Source organism: Leptonotus elevatus, chromosome 8, assembly GCF_054856555.1.
Source record: "Leptonotus elevatus isolate MCC_2025b chromosome 8, RoL_Lele_1.0, whole genome shotgun sequence".
NCBI classification, from domain to species: domain Eukaryota; kingdom Metazoa; phylum Chordata; class Actinopteri; order Syngnathiformes; family Syngnathidae; genus Leptonotus; species Leptonotus elevatus.
Window position 1 is genome coordinate 26,510,740 of NC_141246.1, and position 25,121 is coordinate 26,535,860.

The 25,121-nt window shown below is 43.9% G+C and overlaps 1 protein-coding gene across 1 annotated transcript in view; it reads right to left on the reverse strand.

The window, feature by feature from the left end:
- The window catches only part of LOC147170321 (uncharacterized), a 103,854-nt gene extending 80,903 nt beyond the window's left edge, over window positions 1–22,951 (reverse strand). The window contains exons 1-4 of the mRNA XM_086082170.1: window positions 22,877–22,951; window positions 14,469–14,579; window positions 7,132–7,188; window positions 5,018–5,170 (exon numbers count right to left, since the gene is read on the reverse strand). Coding sequence (XP_085938296.1) covers window positions 5,018–5,170; window positions 7,132–7,188; window positions 14,469–14,579; window positions 22,877–22,951 — 396 coding nt within the window. The remainder of the gene's footprint in view (window positions 1–5,017; window positions 5,171–7,131; window positions 7,189–14,468; window positions 14,580–22,876) is intronic.
- Between the last annotated feature and the right edge of the window lie 2,170 nt (window positions 22,952–25,121).

Consider the following 25,121-nt stretch of genomic DNA (forward strand, 5'->3'; position numbering starts at 1 on the left):
CGCAAACAGCAACAATCACGACTCGATTTGCTAGAATGATTATACCTTTCATTCCCCGCAAACAGTCGATTTGCTAGAATGATTATACCTTTCATTCCCCGCAAACAGCAATCAATACACTACAACGTTAAGCAGCATAATATGATCATCATCAGCGCTTACCTTGACACTAGACCGGGGAGCCCACGGTCCGGGTGAAGCGAGCTGCAACAACGGCTGGGCAATCGTACGTGTTCCACAGCTGACTCCGTCCGGACCGTGTGCCGCTCCGTTTTTTATTCGTTAGCAAAAAGTTGTGAGCATGAGAAACCGGGCTGTCCAAGCCCTCTCCCAGACACTCTCGAAAACATGTTTGCGAAGCAGGGAAGGCTGTAGTATAAACAAGGAAGAGTTCCCAGGCTGATCCCGCCCTTTATTTACAAATTGTTGGGCACCTGGATTCGTACAACAGTTCAGGACAACAACATATCCTTATATAAGAGGTTTCATGAGGACATATCAAACCATGGTTATTTTTCCCTTCAGCCTGCCATACCTTAATAACACAAAGGGGGCGTCATCCTTCCAAATTCCAAATATTCCAAAACTTAAATATATACAATGGGTTTACAATTATAGATCACAACATTGAGCCTAAACTATAAACAAAGAACTGTCAAACATAAAATATCTCAAATAAAGCAATGTGGCTCCAAGAAAAGTACTTGAGTAGTATCATGGAATGAGTCAAAATTTATAGTTAATATTAGCACTAGATGAGGCTTCTTCTTTTTTTTTTTTTTTTTACCTCTTCCTATTGTCTTTGAACATTCAACCTCTGATGAACAAAAAAATTTTCCCCTTGTGTTCATTCCCCCCCCCCCCCCCCCCATTTTTTCAAATTATAAATATGTTACGTTTCTGTATGTTCAATCACTACTTATAAAGGAATAGTCGTTGTTGCCAAATAGCTATTGAAGTTATTTCAGTTTGCCATTTCCCTGTATATAAGTGTCTCTGTGTGTGTCTGTGTCTGGATATCATTCGGTTTTGAGGGCTTTGAGAGCGTTGACTGAAATGAGGCAGTGCAGGAGAATAGCACCAATATCACAGAACAGCAGCAGCAGTGTCACGCTCCAGCAGTATGCCTGTAATAGACAGGTGCTATGTTATTGACTAGTATGATGTCACTATCATAATATCCATTATGTTACTCATGTTTGCTACAAGCTGTGTTTGAAAGTAAACAAGCAACTGTAGTTTTCTAACAGCCGATAGGTCGTTCATTGGTGAGTAACACATACAGAAAGATTGGTTAAATTCTCTAGTGGGATGGAGGAAAAAATGTCTAACTCAGTTAAATCGACCACCAAAATTTGTTGACAAAAATTTCTTAAAACCATATGTGTACTGCCCGGAACTATGTTTGGCCATTGCCTGTTTAGATATTTGTTGCAGACATCGTACAGTATGTACTCAATATAATCGTTGCTATGGACGATTACACAAAAAGATGAGCAATGTTTGCAATGTAAAGCGGAGCTTGGGTAGCAACATTTACAACATTTCAGCACCAACTCATCATTCCCCAAATCTCCACGATGCTGTGCTAAAATCCTCACAGTCGGATCTCCTAGGAGCCATACCATTGGATATATGGGTTAAAGTCACCAAAGTAGGAAAAAAGCTCCTTGATGGAGCCCGGTAGTGGCTGAGACCTGCCTGGTATTCCTAAAAGCCCTGGATGTTGTGGGATGGTCTTCAGGATTGTCAGACTTTACTCTGGAGTTTGAGACCTCCGGCCTGCTAATCCCGAGGCACTCCTTAATTAATGGAAGACATGTCGGTGGAATTGAAGAGGTCTTCAAAGTGTCAACAATGTGAACTGTTTTCCCCTTCAGGGGCCCAAAGAGACTTGACAGGACTCCATCAGCTTGACAGAATACCCACCTCCGATGTCCACCAAAGGGTTCAGGGATTTCTACCCCAAAACCCAAAAGGCACAAAGACCTTACAGCTCTGGCTGGATCCCTCAACAATGAAGGCATGAAACATGGCCTACAGGGACTCGGTGTCTCCCACATCCCCTGGGACATGGCCAACGTTTTGCTGGAGGTGGGAATTGAAACTCCTGCTGACTAGACATTTCCAGCAGACCTTCACATTATTTTTAGGTTTCCTTGATCGGACTGTCATAGGACCAATATACCATTAGGTGGTGATCAATTGAAAACTCACCCCCTCTCTTCACCACAATGTCCAAGATATGCCCAAGGTTTGATTTAGCTTTTTTTTATTATTATTTTATTTTTTTTGAGGACCATATTTGCTAAGTAATGGTGTCATTTGAGCAGCAACTTTGTAATATTGAGGAGCAGTTTTTTTTCCGGGATAATCCCGGTGAGGGGTCAGGTGCATAGTTGGCTGGGCGGCAGCAAAGGGCGGGTGGTCCGATCCCCGGCTACAGAAGCTAGCTACAGAAGCTAGCTCTTGGGACATTGAATGCGGTCACTGAGGCAAAAACTCAGACATGGAGGAGTTCGGTGAGGCCATGGAAAATGACTTCCGGATGGCTTTGAGGAAATTCTGGTCCACCATCCGGCGTCTCAGGAGAGGAAAGCAGTGCACCATTATTACTGTGTATAGTGGAGATGGGGTGCTGCTGACCTCAACTCAGGACGTTGCGAATCGGTGGGGAGAATACTTCGAAGACCTCCTCAATTCCACCAACACGTCTTCCTTTGAGGAAGCAGGGTCTGGGGACTCTGAGGTGGGCTCTCCTATCTCTGGGGACGAAGTCACTGAGGTGGTTGGAAAGCTCCTCAGTGGCAAGGCGGATGGTGGATGAGATCCGCCTGGAGTTCCTAAAGGCTCTGGATTTTGTGGGGCTGTCGTTGTTGACACGCCTCTACAATTCACATGGAGATCGGGGACAGTGCCCCTGGGATGGCAGATCGGGTGGCCTCCCTGGTAAAGTCTATTCAGGGGTGCTGGAGAGCAGGGTCCATCAGGAAGTCGAATCTCGGATTCAGGAGGAGCAGTGTGGTTTTTGTCCTGGCCGTGGAACAGTGGACCAGCTCTACCACCGTCGGCAGGGTTCTTCAGTTCACCCAACCAGTCAACATGTATTTTGTGGACTTGAAGAAGGCGTTCAACCGTTTCCTTCGAGGAGTCCTGTGGGGTCTACTTTCACTGCTTTGGGAGTACGGGGTACCAAGCGCCCTGATATGGGCTGTTTGGTCCCTTCACAACCGATGTCAGAATTGGTCTGCATTGCTGGCAGTAAGTCAGATTTGTTTCCAGTGAGGGTTGTACTCTACCAAGGTTGCCCATTGTCACCTATTCTGTTCATAAATTTATGGATAGACTCCAAAGCACTGAGGGGGTCCGGTTTGGTGGCCTCAGCATTACATCTCTGCTTTGTGCAGATGATGACTTATCTAAGCCGCAATCTCCAACTCTCACTGTAGTGGTTCACAACCGAGTGTGAAGTGGTTGGGATGTGGATCGGCACCTCCAAATCCGAGACCATGGTCCTCAGTCGAAAAAGCGTGGTGTGCTCTCTCCTGGTCGGGGATAAGATCCTGCCCCGAGTGGAGGAGTTCAAGTATCTTAGAGTCTTGTTCACGAGTGAGGGCAGGATGGAGTGACAGGCGAATCGGTGCAAACGTCTGCAGTAATGCGGGCTCTGTATCGGTCTGTGGTGGTGAAGAAGGAGCTGAGTCAAAAGGCGAAGCTCTCGATTTAGTGGTCGATCTACGTCTCTGCTGAACCTTGCCAACCACTGCTGCTGTGTTGGTGAACCATGTAAGGTCTACACTAACATGCACCCCCAAATATTTGGAGGAGACCCTCTCCACTGGAACCACATCTATATGTCGTGGGGCAGGGTTGCTTCTCTTCCTCCTCCAGTCTAGCAGCATCTCTTTGGTTTTACTGGTGTTCAGCCTGAGGTTATTCGTTGAGCACCAGCATTTCAGCCTCTTGACCTCCTCCCTGTATGCTGTCTCATCACCATTGGAAAAAAAGACCCACCACTGCAATGTCTCCTGTAAAATTTCACTATGAAATCTGAGTGGTGGGCGGGGACACAGTCATGGGTGTACAAGGCACACAAGAAGGGGTTCAACATGCAGCCCTGGGAGGAACTAGTGTCAGGGTAGAGGATGTATGACAACCCACTCTCCCCTGCTGTGGGCGGTCTGTCAGCAAGCTGTAAATCCAGTTACAAGTGGGGGCTGGGAAGTTCAAATTAGTCAGCTTTCTGATTTGAATGCTCAGCAAGATGGTGTTAAACGCTGAGCCAAAATAAAAAAGTAGTTTGACGTAATTCCCCTGTTGCTCGCGGTGGTATGGTGGACAGTAGTGATTGCATCAGCGCTGTGTTGAATAGTATTGAATGATTTGGAATTAGGGCTGGGCGATATGGCCCAAACATAAAATGTTTTTTTCCAGTCATTCAGGACAATTGCAATTTTAATAGATTTTAATCTAATGAACTCAAAAAAAGTTTATTTAAAGGTGTCATTTATTCAAAAATAATTCTTGTGCAAAATGTTCAGACAACAATAATGTATACGATACTAAATCAGTTCTAACATATAAACTTAACATTCAGCTAACAAAATTACAACTCGCAATAACATCTGGATGTAACAGAACATGTAAACCAGAAGAGTCTCAGTGCATTCATTTAGCTCCAGATGGTAAAAGACAGACCAGTCCAGTCAGTGTTTTTAAAGCATTCTGGAGCTGGTTGAGTGGTCCCTCATGACAGATTTTAACAGTTATCATAGCTGGTAGATTTGTCTGGCTGTCAATCAAAGAATGCGTCCCCCTGACTGTCTGACAGCCGGGCATGCGCCTGAATTCATTTGAGTTGTTGACTTTTTGGCTCACAACACAAAGCAAAAAAGTAACCAAGCAAGAGCTCATAGCCCGAAAAACTTTTCAGCACTCAATGGTACCACTGTACTTGATTTCCCATCTTTCAGGTTTTGATGTAGAAAAGGCATTTTGACGGCATCAATAAACTTACAAGCAGGACATCCCCAGGACAACCATATTCATCTATGGACACTGACGGACATGGATCTTTGCTGTTTACATTGCTGAGGTGGAAGCAGTAAAGGCAGAAGGCAAGCAGTGCGCTCAGCAAGCCAACTCCATTACTGCAGGCAGAACCTTGAAGCTGCAGAGTGGATAGAGTGAGACACATTTAAATACTTTTATTTTATGTACATGTGATAATGCAATATTATGAATTAAACTATATGAAGCATTTTCTGGATAAATTGAATTTGAAATGCTGAATGAAAGAAAAACTGAAATATGTGGACTCATATTGAATGATGTGGAGTTTTGTCGAAAGATATGGAACTGTGTTGAATAGTATTGAATGATTTGGAATTAGGGCTGGGCGATATAGCCCAAAAATAAAATCTATTTTTTTTTTTCCAGTCATTCAGGACAATTACAATTTTAATCGATTTTAATCTAATAAACTCAAAAACGTTTATTTAAAGGTGTCATTTATTCAAAAATAATTATTGTGCAAAATGTTCAGACAACAATAATGTATATGATACTAAATCAGTTATAACATAAAAACGTAACATTCAGTTAACAAAATTACAACTCACAATAACATCTGGATGTAACAGAACATAGAACTACAGCTTTTAATAATCCAGAAGACAAAATTCGATTTAGCAAATTTTTAACGATTCGATTTTCAAAATGACAATTAATCGAATTAATTAGATTTATTGTCCAGCCCTATGATGATATTAGAAGTTGTTAATACGATATAGAAATATCTTGAATGGTAGTGGTAAAATGCATGCATTGAAAGATGTAGAATTATATTTAATATTATTTAATTGTATGGAATTAGGTGACTGCGATTGGCTGGCAACCAGTTCAGGGTGTACCCCGCCTACTGCCCGAAGACAGCTGGGATAGGCTCCAGCGCCCCCCGCGACCCTTGTGAGGAAAAGCGGTTAAGGAAATGGATGGATGGAATTAGGTGAAATGATATTGGTGAAAATGTGCAAGATGTGAGTGAAAAATGTCAAATATGTAGAATTGTGGGAATGTTGAAAATCACTCCCAAGGTGAACAGAACAAGAAAAACATCTGCACAAGCTATGGCTTATTTTCAATGCATTGCCTTTGTCTTCTATGGGAACATTGCCGATAGCAAGCTAGCAATAGCTACAATAGAATTACCATCTAGTTTCTTAGTGCTCCGCTCAAGCTTTGATCGCCGCAAAGAGTTTCACAATGGGCGTGGATCGCTGTCTGGACTTGTAGCAGACATTTAAGTTTGGTCTCTGTATTATTCTTAATAATGAGGCCTGTATTCATTTATTTATCCACACATATTAAGTTTAGCAGAGCGCTAATGCAATAACGTCACAGACTTCTACTATTTCATCAAATCATGTACGTCATTGCGTGGCAGCCAACCAGTGTTTAGATACAGAAACCACAGTTGAAAACTGGTTAAATAGTAACTATTCCTAAATGTTACTTGAAGCACTCATCTTCTTTTCCTTGTACATTTTTTTTTATTATTCATCCATCCATCCATTATCTACCACTTATTAAGAGTCGGGTCGCGGGGGCAGCAGTTTTAGCAGGGAAGCCCAGACTTTCCTCTCCCCAGCAACTTCAACGAGCTCAACCGGGGGGATCCCAACGTGTTTCCAGGCCAGCCGAGAGACATAGTCTCTCTAGCGTCTCTGGGTCGTCTCCGGGGCCTCCCGTCAGTGGGACATGCCCAGATCACCTCTCCAAGGAGGCGTCCAGGAGGCACCCGAACCAGATGACCGAGCCACCTCAGATGGCTCCTCTCAACGTGGAGAAGCAGCGGCTGAGTCCGGTCACCATACTCCACAACATTGCTCCATGTGCTGTGCATAGATTCACACAACAGCAGAAACTTGGAAAATTATTTTTTCCCCCTGTTTGCTAGCCCACAAGCTAATGAGCTTGCTCGCTCAATTCATCTTTTAATTGCACATTTAATTAGATACTTATCTATCAATAACCTAAACTGAGAATGGTGTAATAATACGTGAAGTATTTTGATTCTAATTTTGCAGTTGATTCAGATTTTTTATTTTTTATTTTGCTCAGTTGTCTTACCAAAAGTCTTCTGGGATTTCTCTTATTTGCCATGGTAAATGATCCACCAGCAACAATCTGTAAAACAACACACACACACACGCACACACACACACACTAACTAAACTAATTTTCCAGGGGTCAATAGTTTTACAGTCGATGACTCCCTGAATTTTATCACCGAATTCTGAGTACCCGCGCTAAAGATGGCTGAGTGCCACTGTACTTCAATTGTTGCTTGTTTGTGAATTTATGACTTTAGAAAGGAAAAGCATGATCCATTGTTTTGAGATGTGTTCACCATTTAAAACATCATTACATTAAGAGAGTAGGCACATTTAGTCAAATTTACAATGAAGAAACAGCTTTAGAATGTAAATATGGAGGTTTTACATCATAGTGTAAAACAATGATAATTCAAGAACAGGAAAGCCATATTACACGTCAGAAATATCTTCTTTTTTTTTTTTAAACAACAAAACTTCCATATTCTTTAATTAGATTATTGTACTTAAAACCAAGGAACACCTGTATCAGAACCACGAGAAGAGAAAAACTGGCATGTTTTGGTTCCTTGGTGTTGGGTTTTTGTGTGTTCTTGTTTTTTGGCTGTGTGATCTGTGTTTTGTTATGTTGTCCCTGGCCGTTTCTCAATATGCGTTCTTGTCTGTATTTACGTCCTTGTGATCTCATGAAACGTCATCAGTTGCGGTCGAAGTAATGTTCCACTTGAAAGTACACAAAAAGCCATAAGTGTTGAGCAAAGAACGGACGGAATACCCGGATGTTGTTCTTATTGGGAACTTCCTGGTTCTGCCGTAACTGTGTACCACGTGACTAGATGTTATATAGTTAAGAGTAATAAAGAAGTATCAATTTAGGATTATATTGGGGAAAAAAAGGTTCTGGAAAGACACCGATGTGAGTTGCAGGTTTTTTTCTGATTCTGCTGAAATTGTGGTACATCCAGGGACGGACTGCGCTCCAACTTCAGCCCGGGAATTTTAGTTGGAGAGGCCCTCAATGCGCACGAAACAAAACTATTTTTTTTTCTCCTGCCGTGTTTCAACGTTCCAAATACAAAACAATAAGCGGTGACAGTGAATTTAGGTCTCATCATTTTTGTGGTACAAACTGAAGAGAATCTTATGACGTTGACCTTCAAAGCACTTTAAGATGCCATGTTGATGCCTGCCTTACTAAACTTGGTATACAAATGTTAACGTTGCACATATCCTAGCCTATGGGGGACAGAATCAACCAAGCCAGCTACTGTGACTACTAAAATGTGAAATACTTTTCAAAAACTTAAACATGACCTAATAGTGGCCTTAACAGCTGATGTTTCTGCTGCTATGATAATGATAAATGTATATATAATCATAATGTTAACTATTGTGTTCTTAATACACATAGCAAGCGATGTAAGAAAAAACACACACACATAAATACCCCCCCCACCCCCACACACACACACACACACAAACACACACATGCTTATTTGAAAGTAATCCAGCTAATTTGTCCACATATCAAACAATATGGAAGCATTCCTTAACTGCTAACTGTGTTGTGATCAAATCACAGATAGATTTTCTTGATGATTTTTTTATGATGAGCATTGCAACAACAATCAATCAATGATGCTCCATTAACAAATCTTTTGCATTAACTGTATGGACTACTTGGTCTAATATTGAGCCATATTAAATGTGATTTCCACCGGGCCTACCTGTCGACGTGCTACTGGAACCTGCCTCAGCATCTTCGGGCCCTCTTCCTCCACTAAAAAGTTTGGTCATTTTTGCACAATTAGTTGCACTTTCATGAAGCATTCTTATTTTCTTCCATCTTATTTTTTTGGCACCCATTTCCTTCTCACCTGCCTTCTTTCTTTTCGACATCTCTTTTTTCTCCCTCGCTATATCCTGCTAGTAGCAAGATCCTACAACTAAGGGGGGCGGGGGGCTGGTGCGGCCCGTGCTCTCCTGTGGGTTGATGAGCTCGTGCGCTAGTGTTTGTAGTTAATTGGCTGCTGCAGCGCTGCTTATTATTGGTCACAAAGCAACAATCCGACGGACCATGGATGGTAAAATAAAATGTAATCGAGTTTAAAAATAGATAGCTTTCTTCATTCATAAATATTCGACATAACTTCACGTAACAACGCACGTGACAGTATGCCGCTATATCCCTGCATGAAATTATACAGAGAACTACTGAACTGTATGAAATGCTTATGAAATCAGATAAAAACAATAAATGAAGCAAAATTGTTTGTAGTAGGTCAAAATTTGTTTTGTGGACCAAAATAATAAAAAAAAAATTATCACTATCCGCCATTTTCGTCATTGACTTTAGCCTTGAACGCTTTCAGGTCGGAACTGGAAAAAAACAACTTGGATTTATCCGACTTGCGACCATCCTCGAATGCAGCATTACAAACGTGATGCTGGTGGGTGGCAGCAACGCACATGCCGTGCCCAGTCTGCCGGAAATGAAAGAAGAACAAAAAAGAAGAACAAACGTGATGCTCCTCCGCTGCCATTCATTCCTTGGAAGTATGAAATGCATCTTGAGATATTTTCCCAGCCAAGCCTTTACCAAGCAACAACCAATGCATCTTTGCTTTAAGCTAGCAAAAAAGAACGACATCTGGGAATTCTGTGTGGTCTTGGCTTATGCATACTTTCGATTGGAACAGTACTTGGGCCGCCATTGATGATGTCTCACGAAATCACAAGGATGTAAGTAAGGTTTTTAACCGATGTATGTTGTACAAACACATTTTGAAACATCGAAATAGTAGTACAAATTCATTGAAAGCTAGTCACATGATATAACTGCGATGAATTACGGAAATACGCCAATGAGATATGCGTGCTTGAGAAGTATGTTCTTGAAGTCGGGCTTACCAAGAACCTACTCGTGTGTCATAAGAATGTACTCTGTGTTCTTGATATTGAGAAATGGCACTTGTGTCCTTGTCTCGTCAAGCTTTATGTGGTCTACCTGTGTTTGCCTGCCATTCCTCGTGTGTCAACCAATCAGTGCCCTCAGCCAGTTGTGTCTTATGTCAATTATTGTTGGTGTATTTAGTCCTTTGTTTTCTGTCAGTTCGTGTTGGTCCATTGTATGTGTCAGTGTTATTATGTCTTGTCGTTCCCACACGTCTTGCCATTAGTGGTGGGCGGATCGATCCAAATATCGATATTATCAATAGTGTTGTTCCAATACCAGTATTGGGAGAGGCCCCGATACTGCATTAAAACAGTGGTAGCGGCATCGGCAAGTACTAACAACTAACATGCTGATACCATTATTTCGCTAATATAGGACTTTGGATGCAGCATCTTGTGTCTTGCTCGTGCATGTCATGTTCATTCAACCTAGAACATTTAAAAATATACAGACACAAGGACTGGAAGACAAAACTTCTTGAGAAACTTACAAGGAGAGCAGGGAGTTGGCTCCCAAAACCCCTCTGCCAAATCTCTTGCTTTCCTCTCTTTTTATTTAGTTAGGTGGACCCTAGGTTACAAGAAAGCGTTGCACCTCTAAAGGGGGTGGGGAAATATCCAATGGTGCAATGCTGCATTGTCTCAAAATAACACATTTGCCTGCTTGGGTGTGAGTGTAAGCGTATAAGCATGTGATTATCTTGTCAGCTGCTACAAACACCGAAAGTTCCATCAGCATCCTTATTTTTGGGCGTAGTTCTTCTTTCGATCTTTGCCCCAGGCCGCGTGACTCATCATAAACACAATCACACAGACTAGAGCTCTGAACAGTTCATTTAAAGTTCACATGTATAAAAAGCATTTTAGCAAATATATGATAACTTATATACACTTTTATTGGAACATTGACATTCACTTATGTGCGACGTGTTCACTGCATGCCGAGCCAAGATTGGCCCTTGAATGCTCTGAACCAATGGCAGGGCAGCTTTTTCATGTAAAACAAACAGGTATCGGTACGGTATCGGCCAATACTGCTTAACTGGGTATTGGAATCGGGGCCCAAAAACAGTATCAGAACAACTCTAATTATCGATACCAAGTCGGTATTGATATTGGATCGATAGTGGCACTATAATATCGATCTAGTAGTTTAGTTTCAGTTTGGTTCTTTTATGCACTGCTGCAGTTTGGTCAACGTGACAGTCACGCCACAGTCGCCACAGGCAGACTTGCTCTCCCTCCTCTCCTCCTGTGTTTCGATCGTGTGCCATCATGTGACTTAGCATCTCATCTTTGTAGTCAATTGCGTGAACAGTTGAACACATACAGTATTTATTTTTTTGGGGTATGTTGTTTTATGTTTTATTGTTATTGTTAACATTTTTAACATCTTGTTTATTTAGGTTGAAAAAAGAATGCAGAATTTGTAGTTATTGTTTGTATTTGTTGTTTCTGAACAGTATATGATTAAGTATTTGTTTACATTTATTTTCCTATGATCACTTTGTAAACTTTGTTTAAGATAATAAAAAAACTATTTTGTTACGTTTGGAACTCATTGATAAAGTATTTTCTATTTATTAATAAATGTTGTCCTAATTGTGTCCTTTGTTTTAAAAGGAAACACCACAAAAACACTTAAAGGTTGAAAATTGATTGTGAATAAGAAATTTGATGATACAGATACCTTAATAAAAAAACACGAAAAAAAAACCACATCATTTTCATATACGATACTGGCCCTGTATTTACTTGGTACCAAATCAATACCAAAATTTGCAGTATCGCACACCATTACTTGCCATGCTTGGGATTCGAACTTTTTTTTTGTTTTTTCCGGCCTGTGCCTTGTTTGTCTCCTTTTTTTTTCATTTAACCTTTACTTAACCAGGAAGAGTCCCATTGAGTTACAATAACTCTTCTCACAGGGAGTCCTGGCCAAGACAAGAGGCAGATTGTTGCATATCAAATAAGAGACGGGCCCACTTCATACGTTTAATTATTGTGGGAATGCTGGAATATGTTATTGGGATTCTTTATTATACTTATTATAGTATTTTATTCTCCACACTTTTTTGCAGTGCGAATTTTTGAAGTCCCACATATTACTTCTGATTTAAACCGTTAAAATTTCAACTTGCTTAAAAAATTCACACTATTTTTGGAAAATATCATCTAATTCTACATTACTTACAGTTTTTGCATAATTTAACGTTTAAGATCAATTTTTTCCCCATTCATTTCCACAAACTCCTACATATTACATCCGATTTACACTGTTCAAATTTCAACTTGCTTCAAAAATTCGCACCCTCCTGGGAATATATCGTCTGATTCCACATTACTTACAATCTTCACACAATTTAATGTTAAATATTAACTTCACCCCATTCATTTTCAATAGGACTGACATTCTGTCCCCTTTCATTTTTTTTTTTACTTTACTTTGAATTTCAATATTGCTTTATATTGTTTTTTTCTTTCACAAATGAATGAAATCAATTGAATTTAACTTTTTCCAAGTCCCACTTTTCACGCCCACTACCATACATACAATTTATCATTAAAGTCAATTGTTCAGTAACCAGGACTTCACGGGTTCAAATCCCACGTCCGACTGTACATTACAAATATATCTATGGCCATTATGCTAAGGGTTATACATGTATAACAACTGACTATCATATCAGGAAATGAATTATAATTTCCCTGAAATTATTAAATCCCACTTTAGGCAGATTGCAGTTCAAGTTTTCTTTTTATTCATTTGTCGTTTAAAGCATAACTCAACAGGAAGTCAGACTCTTGCTCCACCCCTCACTAAGATTTTAAATTGGCACTCAAAGGTGGTGTTGCCCGGAGGACCGTTGGTTTGTGAATTGCAAATGCAAAGAAACAACAATAAATAACAAAAAGGAAGGAAAAAAAATCAAAATTTTAACATTGTCAAGATCATTACAAGATTATTGGCGTCTCATGACTCAGACCGGCCCACTATTGTTCACCAAAATTTCCTGAAGTTGTATAATATTTACCTGTACTGTATATAGCTTACCATATTCCTCCAACCTCGTTTTTTTTATATTGTATTCATATGGCATTTGTTCCAAAAATCAAAATTACAAGTGTTGTTCTGATACTGTTTTTTGGCCCCCAATACCGATTCCGATATCCAGTTTTGCAGTATCGGCCGATGCCGATACCGTACCTATACCTAGGTTTTTTTCCCCCCAACATGAAAAAGCTGCCCTTCCATTGGTTCAGAGCATTCAAGGGCCAATAGGATATCTTCTATCGGCATGCAGTGAACACGTCACACGTCAGTGAATGTCATGCATAAGCAAGACACGAGATGCTGCATCCAAAGTCCTGTATTAGCGTTGTAAATAATGGTATTGGCATGTAACTTGTTAGTACTTGCCGATGCCGATACCACTGTTTTTATGATACCAATATCGGAACAACACTAAAGATTACAACTGTATGTGCTTAGAAGATCACAATCAGTACATGTTTACTGTGTATTTGAACAAGTATGGGAATATAAATGGTTAAAATTGACACAAGCAACCAATAGGCAAACATAAATAATAGGATAGGATAAGACACAAATCCCACAAGACGAGCCAACCAACCAACCAACCAATCAACGTCCCCCCTACGGGTGCCAACTCGACCCGACCCGATTGCCTTCAATATTGGCTTCATTAAATTTTTGGGGGGGGCGGTGAATAAATTGTTTGACTATTTAAACCTAAGTTGAATAGGCTGCATATTTTTGAATGATATTAACGCATCAAAAAATGACGAATGGACGCTGCAATTAATTCTGTTCTCGCAGAATTACTCACCGTTTCATTGTTGAATGTTGAACAGCGAGAGGCGCTTCATGCATTTTTATCAGGTAAAGATGTTTGTTTGTTTTTATCAAGTGAGGTGTTGGAGAAGTCAGAGTTGCACTAATCACACAATGGAAATTGTCAGTTTTTCTGGTGAGAGAGGGGTTGGAGAATCCCATTTGCTTACAATGCGAGGGATTTAATTGATAAAGGCCTGTCATTAATGCTAATTTGAAATAAGAAGTACCGGCGACATATAGAGAAGAGATCATCAATCGTTATTTGACTTGGGTATCCCTGATGTTGCACATGCCATAGAGGTCAATCAATCATCATTCCTGGTTTGACATACAGAAAGTAGCTGCCAACATCCTAGAGGTCATACAGCCAAAACATCAACCTCATCAATCAAATTTGACAGGTGACACCCAAAGTTATGTAGGTCATCATCAATCCATCATGAGTCATTAAACTCATAAGACAACATTTGACACAAGCGAAATTCCATATCTCTCACATGTGATGTTGATGTGAAATACTTGAGTGAGATACATACGATAATTCCTGATACGAGGGGAAGGATGAAGAGGTATGGGAGACTTTGATCAGTGTAAGCCAGTGGAGCAGCCAGGAGCAGTTGGAACAGACCCAAAATGATGATCACTACCTAAAGTTAACGGACACGTGACCTCATACATATAAATACTTAAAAAGTCGATGTGTAGCACAAACCTTAAAAATAGTAAAAACGAGTAGATCTCAAAGCTTTTCGTCTTACTCATTAGGAGGAAATCCTAAAAGGTATATATCGAGCATGGGGAAAAGACAAAGCATGGCTCAGACAGACCCCTTATGGGTCAGACAGACCTCTTATGACGAAAAAGAAAAATGGATCTTGATTTCCCTTGCCTGGAAGCGGGTCACCAGGGCCCCTCTCTGGAGTCAGGCCTGGAGGCGGGGCTCAAAGGCGAGCGTCTGGTGGCCAGGCCTTCACCCAAGGCCCGAAAAGGCAATGTGGGTCCCCCTTCCTATAGGCTCACCACCTGTAGGAGGGGCCAAAGGGGTTGGGTGCGTAGCGAGCTGGGTGGTGGCCAAAGGCGGGAACTTTCTGATTCCTGGTTACAGGAGCTAGCTCTTGGGACATGGAATGGCACCTCACTGGCGGGAAAGGAGCCCGAACTGGTGTGTGAGGCAGAGAAATTCCAACTAGATATATTCGGACGCTCCTCCACACACGGCTTGGGCTCTGGTACCAATCCTCTCGAGAGGGCCTGGACTCTCTTCCACTCTGGAGTTGCCCATAGTGAGAGGTGCAAAGCAGGTGTGGGCATACATTTTGCTTGGCGTCTGTACGTTGGGGTTCATCCCAGTAAACGAGAGGGTAGCCTCCCTCCACCTTCGGGTGTTGTTAATGCCAATGCACCAAACAGCAGTTCAGAGTAGCCACCGTTTTTGGAGTCCTTGGAGGGTGTGCTGGAGAGCGCTCCCCCTGGGGACTCTCTCGTTCTGCTGGGGGACTTCGACGCTCACGTGGGCAATGACAGTGAGACGTGGAGGGGTGTGATTGGGAGGAATGGGCCCCCTACTGTGCTCGTCACTGATTGTCCATAACGAACACCATGTTCAAACATAGGGGTGTACATATGTGCACTTGGCACCAGGACACCCTAGGCCGCAGTTCGATGATCGAATTTGTAGTCGTGTCATTGAATTTGCGGCCACATGTTTTGGATACTCGGGTGAAGAGAGGGGCGTGTGTTGGCTTCAATGGTGGGGGAAGATGCCGTTCCGACCTGCCAGACCCAAATGCACTGTGAGGGTTTGCTGGGAATGTCTAGCTGAATCCCCTGTCAGAAAGAGCTTCAACGCCCACTTCCGGCAGAACTTCTCTCTTTCGGGGGAGTGAGGGACATTGAGTCCGAGTGGGCCATGTTCCGCGCCTCCATTGTTGAGGCGGCCAATCCGAGCTGTGGCCGTAAGGTGATCAGTGCCTGTCGTGGCGGCAATCCTTGAACCCGGTGGCGGACACCAGCGGTAAGGGATGCCGTCAAGCTGAAGGAGTCCTATCGGGCCTTTTTGGCCTCTGTGACTCCGGAGGCAGCTGACAGATACCTGTTGACTAAGCAGAATGCGGCTTCAGCAGTCGGTGAGGTCATGGAAAACAACTTGCGGACGGCTTTGAGAAAATTCTGATCCAGCATCCAGCGTCTCAGGAGGGGGAAGCAGTGCACTATTAACACTGTGTATAGTGGAGATGGGGTGCTGCTGACCTCGACTCGGGACGTCGTGAGTCGGTGGGGAGAATACTTAGAAGACCTCTTCAAATTCCACCGACACGCCTTCCTTTGAGGAACCAGAGTCTGGGGACTCTGAGGTAGGCTCTCCTATCTCTGGAGTCTAAGTCACTGAGGTAGCAAGGCAGGGAGTGGATGAGATCCGCCCAGAGTTCCTAAAGGCTCTGGATGTTGTGGGGCTGTCAGGGTTCACACGCCTCTACATCACGTGGATATTGGGGACAGTGCCTCTGGATTAGCAGACCGGGGTGGTGGTCCCCCTTTTCAAGAAGGGGGACCGGAGGGTGTGCTCAAACTATAGAGGGATCACACTCCTCAGCCTCCCTATTCAGGGGTGCTGGAGAGGAAGGTCCGTCGGGAAGTCGAATCTCGGATTCAGGAGGAGCAGTGTGGTTTTCGTCCCGGCTGTGGAACAGTGGACCAGCTCTACACCCTCGGCAGGGTCCTCAAGTGTGCATGGAAGTTCGCCCAACCAGTCTACATGTGTTTTATAGATTCGGGGAAGGCGTTCGACCGTGTCCCTCGGGAGACCTGTGGGGGGTTCTTCGGGAGTACGGGGTACCGAGCCCCCTGATACGGGCTGTTCGGTCCCTGTACAACCGGTGTCAGAGTTTGGTCCGCATTGCCGGCAGTAAGTTTGATTCGTTCCCAGTGAGGGTTGGACTGTGCCAAGGCTGCCCTTTGTCACCGATTCTGTTCATAACTTTTATGGATATAATTTCTAAGCGCAGCCAAAGCGTTGAGGGGGTCCGGTTTGGTGGCCTAAGCATCGCATCTCTGCTTTTTGCAGATGATGTGGTGCTGTTGGCTTCATCAAGCCGTGATCTCAAACTTTCACTGGAGTGGTTCACAGCCGTGTGTAAAGTGGTTGGGATGAGGATCAGCACCTCCAAATCCAAGACCATGGTCCTCAGTCGGAAAAGAGTGGCATGCCCTCTCTGGGTCAGGGATTAAATCCTGCCCCAAGTGGAGGAGTTTGCGAGTGAGGGCAGGATGAAGCGGGAGATTGACAGGCGTATCGGTGAAGCGTCTGCAGTAATGCGGACTCTGTATCGGTCCGTTGTGGTGAAGAAGGAGCTGAGCCTAAAGGCAAAGCTCTCGAGTTACTGGTCGATCTACGTTCCTAACCTCACCTATGGTCACAAGCTGTGGGTCGTGACCGAAAGAACAAGATTTCGAATTCAAGCTGCCAAAATGAGTTTCCTCCGCAAGGTGTCCGGGCTCTCCCTTAGAGATAGGATGAGAAGCTCTGTCATCCGGGAGGGACTCAGGGTCGAGCCGCTACTCCTCCAAGTTGAGAGGAGCCAGTTGAGGTGGCTCGGGCATCTGGTTCGGACGCCTCCCTGGAGAGGTGTTCCGGGCATGTCTCACCGGTGGGAGGCCCCGGGGATGACCCAGGACACGCTGGAGAGACTGTCTCTCGGCTGGCCTGGGAACGCCTTGGGATCCCGCCGGAGGAGCTGAAATGGTTGGGGAGAGGGAAGTCTGGGCTTCCCTCCTAAAGCTGCTGCCCCCGTGACCCGACCCCAGATAAGCGGTAGTAAATGGATGGATGGGTGGATGGATGGGGAAATGTCTGATTTGTTGGGAAGGAGCCAATCAAGGCCAAAAAAGGTCACTAAATGAGTTTAAAACTGTAAACAAACTCCTTTTGTCTGCATAGATTGAGTTGAAACAACTTAAAGTAGCTTCAAGTGCAGAGAATTGGAAAGAATTACCGCGTGCCAGAATAGAAAATTTATAGTAATAATAATAATAATAATAATTCATTTAACTTAAAAGCTCCTTTCAAGACCCTCAAGGACACTGTACAACAGTTAAAAACTAAATTTAAAACTAAATTTTTACAGATTAGATAGAATAATAATAAAAAAGCATTGTAGTTTAAGGTGTGTAGGCAATCTCGAAGAGGTGGGTTTTTAGTTTGGATTTGAAAATGGTCAAGAAGGGTGAATTGCGGAGATCAGGGGGCAGAGAGTTCCAAAGCTGAGGAGCAGAGTGGATGAAGGCTCTGCTCCCCCATAGTACTGAGGCGGACAGGTGGAACAGTCAGATGAACCGAAGAGGTGGAAGTAAGCTGACTGATTTATGTTATTGATATGTTTATGGAATGATAAAGTGCTGTCGAGGATGACACCCAGACTCTTAACCTGAGGGGATGGGGACACTAGGGAGTGATCAACAGGGATGGAAAAACAGTCAGCTTTGGATAATGTAGATTTTGTTCCAATCAGAAGAACCTCTGTTTTGTCACTGTTGAGCTTCATGAAGTTGTGGGTGATCCAAGACTTGATTTCGAATAAACAAGAAGTAAGGGGGGAGGGAGTGAGATGCTAGGTTTGCAGGAGAAATAGAGCTGGGTGTCATCGGCAAAGCAATGGAAGAGAGTTGGGTGGCTGGAAAAAACTGTTTAGGAGTGAAAATAGTGTTTTTGTATTGCCAGCATTTGAGGAAACTAGACCGGAAAAGTAAGATGTTTTGATTTGAGCAATGGAATCTTTGTATTGAGAAATGTGCTGTAAATGCATTTGCTTGTGAATTGAAAGCCCAGTTTTCCTGTAGAGACGTTCAAGTTGTCGACCCTTCGACTTCATTGCTCAAAGCTGTGGAGTGTACCAGGGGGCAGTTGAAGAGAAGGAGACAGTACATGTTTTCAGTGGGGCAAGAGAGTTGAGGATGCTGGTAAATTCAGTGTTGTACTGGGCTGCAAGTGAGTCGGGCTCGGAGGGGTAATTTGGAATTATGATTTGGTCGATGTTGGAGCAGAGAGTTTCAACATCAATGTGCTTTATGTTCCGGAAGGAGATTATGCGGGGAAACTTAATGGCAGATAAACAGAGGGTGACGTTAAACGTGAGGAGGAAGTGGTCAGTGACATTGAGTTCATCAGTAGAGCAGTTGGAGGGTGTAAGACCGGAACAACAAATAAGATAAAGTATGGCCTTTGGAGTGAGTAGGGAAGTTGGAAAATTGATTGAAACCAAAACTATCCAGGCATGATAGAAAATCTCTAGTGGGGGCGAGATTTTTATTTTCAATATGAATATTGAAGTCTCTAAGAAGGAGTACATTGGGGGGAGAGAAAGGAGAGCTGAGTGAGTAGAGTGGACATGTCATTCAGAAAGTAACTGTGTGACTTAGGTAGGCGGTAGACTGTGGCAACGATGATGGGGGTGGGGCTGGGCAGCGAGAGCAGAGCATTCAAATGAATTGAAAGCAGGCACGGAGACTGAAAGAGCTTTCCACTTCTCGCGGTGAATTATCGCAAGCCCTCCTCCACGGCGGTTGCCGCGGGGACACGATATGTAAACAAAGCCCGGCGGAGTGGATTCGTTAAGCTGTGAGAAATCATTCGGCTGCTGCCATGTTTCGGTTAGACAGAGAAAATCCAGTTTGTGGTCAGAGAGGAGATCCTGTATGTGGTGGTCCTTATTCGTGAGCGAGCGAATGTTCAATAAACCGAAGCGGGCCGCTGAGTTGTCTTGCTTGACAGCATTAGCCGACTGAGCTAGGTAGGCATGAACACTCAGGTCAGCAATCCATGCAGAATTTTTACAGGGGCAGCGAAAAGTAGACCAGATGGGTTGAATTGTTATTGCTAAATTGTAGTGAAAGTTCCGGCGAGATCCACGGTGAAAATATCTTCTAAGAGGCAGATAAGCAATGTCGGGGTGAAGAAATGTCTCCGGCCGTGGCGTTGGTGGCACATTGGGCAAGAGTCGGTAAATCCAACGGAGTTCAGTGGCAGTGTACTGAAGTTAGATGGCAGGATTACAGTCCGAGATGCATAAAGGAGACCATCTTGCGGGGCCACATGTCGGATGACAGACGCAACCATGCGAAGGTAAGCTAACCTTAGCCACCCAAACACGAGACATGCCAGCAGCGATGTATCGATAGTTGAGCGGAGAAGAGAAATCACTCTAACACTCGGATGAAAGCAAAAGCAAATAAAATCAAGTAACACATTTAAAACAATCTCTGGGAGCTAAAAACAATAATACTAGTACAATTTTGACCGGAGGGCAACGGCAGGCAGGCGCGCCAGCATCCACTGAACCGGATGTACCGGATGATACGCAAACTGATACTGGTGTGCACATGATGGCTTTTCCACAAGATGTCCAGTCATGGAGCTGTTTCTTATTTTCTAATTTCTAGAAATTAGGATGATCTTGAGAGAACTGTTGAGATCATATTGATTTGGGAATGTGTTGTTTAATAAGCTCCTGCAACCTTTGGGATGTACGCCCTACGTACAAACTATCACAGTGGCACACATATTGATACACTGTACATTATTACTGTTGTGAAGGGCAGGAAGTCCATCCTTTCTGGTTCTTGGTAGGTGTTGCTTAGTAGTTAACACAACACACAGTTTGACAGTCAAATAACAGCGTTGTACTGCCGCTTTAATTTGCTTTTCAAATTGAGTCGAGACAGCTCCCAGGGAAGGTGTAGATAAACTGGACACTTGCTGGGTCAAAATGTTGCCAGCTGATTAAATTGTCGAACCTTCTTGGAGAATGTGTATGTTATGATGTGCTCCAGGTAACCAATAGCAAACAGGATAGATCTGAAGACTACATTTAGGGTTTTGGCTCACGCATTTTGTGGCACCCCCATCGATTTAGGCGACTTTCTCATGACCAAAGAATGTTTTCAGGCTGTAAAAGCCTTGTGAGCCAATAGCGACATATGGATTACCAATGGCGCTGGCGTTGTTATTCTTGACGAACGCGACTATATTTTGAAGATGGAAACTATCCTTTAGTATACATCTAAATTCGTGAACCTCGGCCCTGCCCGAGGAAATGACAGCGCTAAGATTGAATCTCGCATTCAGCGCTGCCTGTTGGAGCTTAAGAAGGACGGTCTCATTCTTGCTATAGTTTATAAGGTTGGGGAGAGGGGGTGCGAATGTGGGTGAGGTTGGATTGGGCGCCCAGGGCGCAAATCTAGACAGAACCGCCTCTGGATATACGCTTTCACTTTTGTAGACACCGTGAGTCTTTTGAGTCTTTTTATTACCGTTCGTTGTCAAAGTTATACAAATTTGTGCTAACGCTCTCTACGCTCTATGGTGACCTTATTCCACCCTTTTTCTTGAAATTATGCAAATTGCCACTTCTGCAGTTGAATTTAGTTTCAATGACATCATGTACGAGCAAATTGATGGTGTCGCTATGGGTTGTCCGCTTGGTCCTGCCCTGGCTAACATCTTTGTCGGCTAGCAAGAAAACAAACTTTCCATGAATAAAAAGAAGCCCCTGATGTACTATTGCTCTGTGGATGACAGCTTATATTTGAAATATATTTGCGATATTTGAAAATTAAAATGAGTGCGACGAATTTCTCGGACGCTTAAATGCTCTCCATCCATCTTTGTGTTTTACGCTTGAAAAGGAATGTAATTTGTCACTTCAGTTCCTTGACGTGCTAGTGGGAAAATGCAATGCCAATTTTCTCACAAGCATTTACAGAAAATCCACATTTACCGGTCAATACTTACACTGGGATTCTTTAAGTCATACTAAGTGTAAAATTTGCTCTTTTTCTACCCTTGTTCACAGAGCTTTGTGCATTTGCTCTGCCAGTAAACTTCAAGCTGAGCTTAATATGATTCGATCTACCCTTGTTGCTAATGGTTACCTGGAGCATATCATTACATCCATATTGGGGCGACATGACCCAGTGGTTGAGTGGTCGTCTCCCATCGGTGAGGTTGTGGGTTCAACTTCGATCCTCACCCCTGGTGTCCATGTCGAAGTGTCCTTGAGCAAGAAACTGAACCCTGATTTGCTCCCAATGGATCAGGCGGCGCCCTGCATGGCAGCAGTCGACCATTGGTGTGTGAATGGGTGAATGTGAGGCATTGTGAAGCGCTTTGGGCACCATATGGTGTTAAAAGCACTATATAAAAAGCAGTCCATTTACCATTCACCAAGACGATTCGACAATTTAGTCAGCCGGCAAAATTTTGACTCAGCAAGTGCCCAGTTTATCTACACCTTCCCTGGTTGGAAGCTGTCTCGACTCGATTTGAAAAGGAAATTACAGCGGTAGTACAACTCTGTTATTTGGCCGTCAAACCGCCTGTTGTGTTTACTACAAAAAAAACTCCAACCCGGAACCAGAAAGGATGTACTTCAATATGTGTGCCACTATTATAGTCGGTACATAGGGCGTACATTCCAACGGTTGCAGGACCATATTAAACAACACATTCCCAAATCAATACGATCTCAACAGTTTTGTCAAGATCGTACTAATTTCTCCTGTGCCTGCAAAGCTAATAATAAGAAACAGCTCCATGACTCCGCGATTGGACATCTTGTGGAAAATCCATCATGTGCACACCAGTACAATAATGATTATTTCCATTTGTTTGCACTTTTATTAAGTAATTTAAACCCAATTTATGCTTTATGTTTGTTTACAGTTTTAAACTCTTTTAATTCACTTTTTTTTTTGAGTCAGACATTCCTCCACGCTCGATAAATACCTCTTTGGATTTTTCTTCCTCATTCTGATGATTTCCTCCTGAGTGTCAGGTGAAAAGCTTTGCGATGCATCTACTCGTTTTAGATATAAATATTTTATTTTGAACTGAAAAAAAGTATAAATAAATATGAACTCAAACTCAATTTTAACTATTTGATATACTCACTGCAGCCGCTTCCGTGTCAAAATAGGAGAATATATGTTGTATTCTGACTGCATCTGCTGACATCAGCCCTTCCATTGCAAATTTTCTGCAATTTAGAAAATATATTAAGTCACATATAACAATGATCTGGAGAGAATTGTTCAACTGTTTTTCACATACATACTATCTACAGTAATTATAACTAGAAAAATCGGTTGGGGACCGCAGTATAGAGCAGTGCTGCGGTCCCCTGTCCGTGTCCCCGCCGCGCCGTCCCCCCCCCCTATTTTTTTTTTTTTATGCACCACATACACTCACTGACATGCCTGGGAGGCGGGTGGATCGGAGCGTGGGGATATCATTTCCCTCTGCTCTGGTAGCTTTCACTAAGAACGCTGGAGTGACGACCGGGGCCTTTCCCCGCTGGGCCTGGGGTTCGGGGGTGCCGGCCGTCCTCCGGTGCCCCCATCTCCCCTTCTGCCCCCGGTGTTCCGTCCCTACACGCGGCAGGGAGTGGGGTGGGCACGGGTGCCCTCTCCGCTCCGCTGTCCGGCCCCTCTTCGGCGCCGATGCCTGGGTGCGGGGGGGTCCCCGGGGGCTGGGGGTCGGGGGCTGCCGGTTTGTCGGGGTGGGGTCGGGGGGGGCGGCTTTGTTGGGGGGGGGGTGCTGGGGGCTTTGGGGCCTGGGGGGCGGCTGGGGCTGGGTTGGGGTGGTTGGCGGGGGTGGATGGGGGGCGGGGGGGTCGTGGGGGAGCGGGGGCTGTGGACCGGTGGGGTGCCTGGCGGGCCTGCAGTGCCCTGTCCTGCTGCGTTGGGTTGGGGGCGCGGGCCGTGTTGGGGTGGGGGGCGCTCCTGCTCCTGGGTTTGCTCTCCGGCCGGTGGCCCTGGCGGGGCCCGGGGGTCGTCCTTTGGCGCTGCCGCGGCCTGGGGGGCCTTGAGGTGTTGCGCTTGCTCTGTCCTGGCAGGGGTCGATGGCTCCCCTCTTTGGTGGAGATTTTCATGCATGCCAGATCCACCACACCAGCATCTATCGAAACTCAGACACAATCTGCTTCTTCCTCAGGTCACTGAATCGGTGGAGGCTGGTGTCTGTGGATTTCACTCTGCTTCGTTTGTCCTTCCTTCCTTTCCTCAGTCTCTCCTTTGGTCTCTTGAGGTCTCCCTGATTTTTTGGATTTGTTGGAATTTAGATGTTTCTGGGGTTGGTGAAGAACTCTGGTTGGTGGCCCGGTGGGTGGTGTCTGGTCAGTGCTGGATTTCACTTTCCTTTGTTTTCTTTGGTCCTTCCTCGGGTCTCCTGACGGCGGTGTTCGGTTTAGGTGAACGGTATGGGATTTTTTTTAATAGGTTTTTGGTGAACTAACGAATACACACACACACGCACGCACGCACACACGCACATACACATACTCACCCACATACAAAAAACACAAACTTGTGAGATCAAGTCCAAGCTTCGGCCTTCCTGGGTGGAGTTTGCATGTTCTCCCCGTGCTTGCGTGGGTTTTCTCCGGGTACTCCGGTTTCCTCCCACATTCCAAAAACATGCATGGCAGGTGAATTGGACACTCCAAATTGTCCATAGGTGTGATTGTGAGTATGGTTGTTTGTCTCTGTGTGCCCTGCGATTGGCTGGCAACCAGTTCAGGGTGTACCCCGCCTACTGCCCGAAGCCAGCTGGGATAGGCTCCAGCAACCCCTTCGACCCTTGTGAGGACAAGCGGTACAGAAAATGGATGGATGGATGGATGGATGGATGGATGGATGGATGATGACATTACTGAATGAACAATACTGAGCTCTTTAACTCTTTGACTGCCAGACGTTTTCAGAAAAGGGATGCTGTCAGTGCCAGCCGATTTAAGCATTTTGACTGATCTTTCAAGGTCCACAGAAAATTTTGTGTTTGGACTATGGAAACACACTTACTACCAAATGAAAGATTGAACTTTCATCAGAAAAAGTTTGTTTCTACCTTATTCCGTTCTTTAGTGATCAACAATAGAAAATGGTTAGTTTCACCCAAATGCGCTTGTTTTGGACCAAAATACGGAGAAATCAAGCTTTTAGTGAAACGATATTATTTCATGCACTCTAATGAATTTTACACTTCTTTTTGTCCATGAATGATGCCACAAACACCTAAATAGTGCTTTACTTCTATAAAACACTACGACCAAGAATGAAAAGGTGTTTTTTGATAGCAAAATAACAGTTTATTTACATTCAACATTCAACAGTGTAATAAAACAAACGTGTGCAACTGT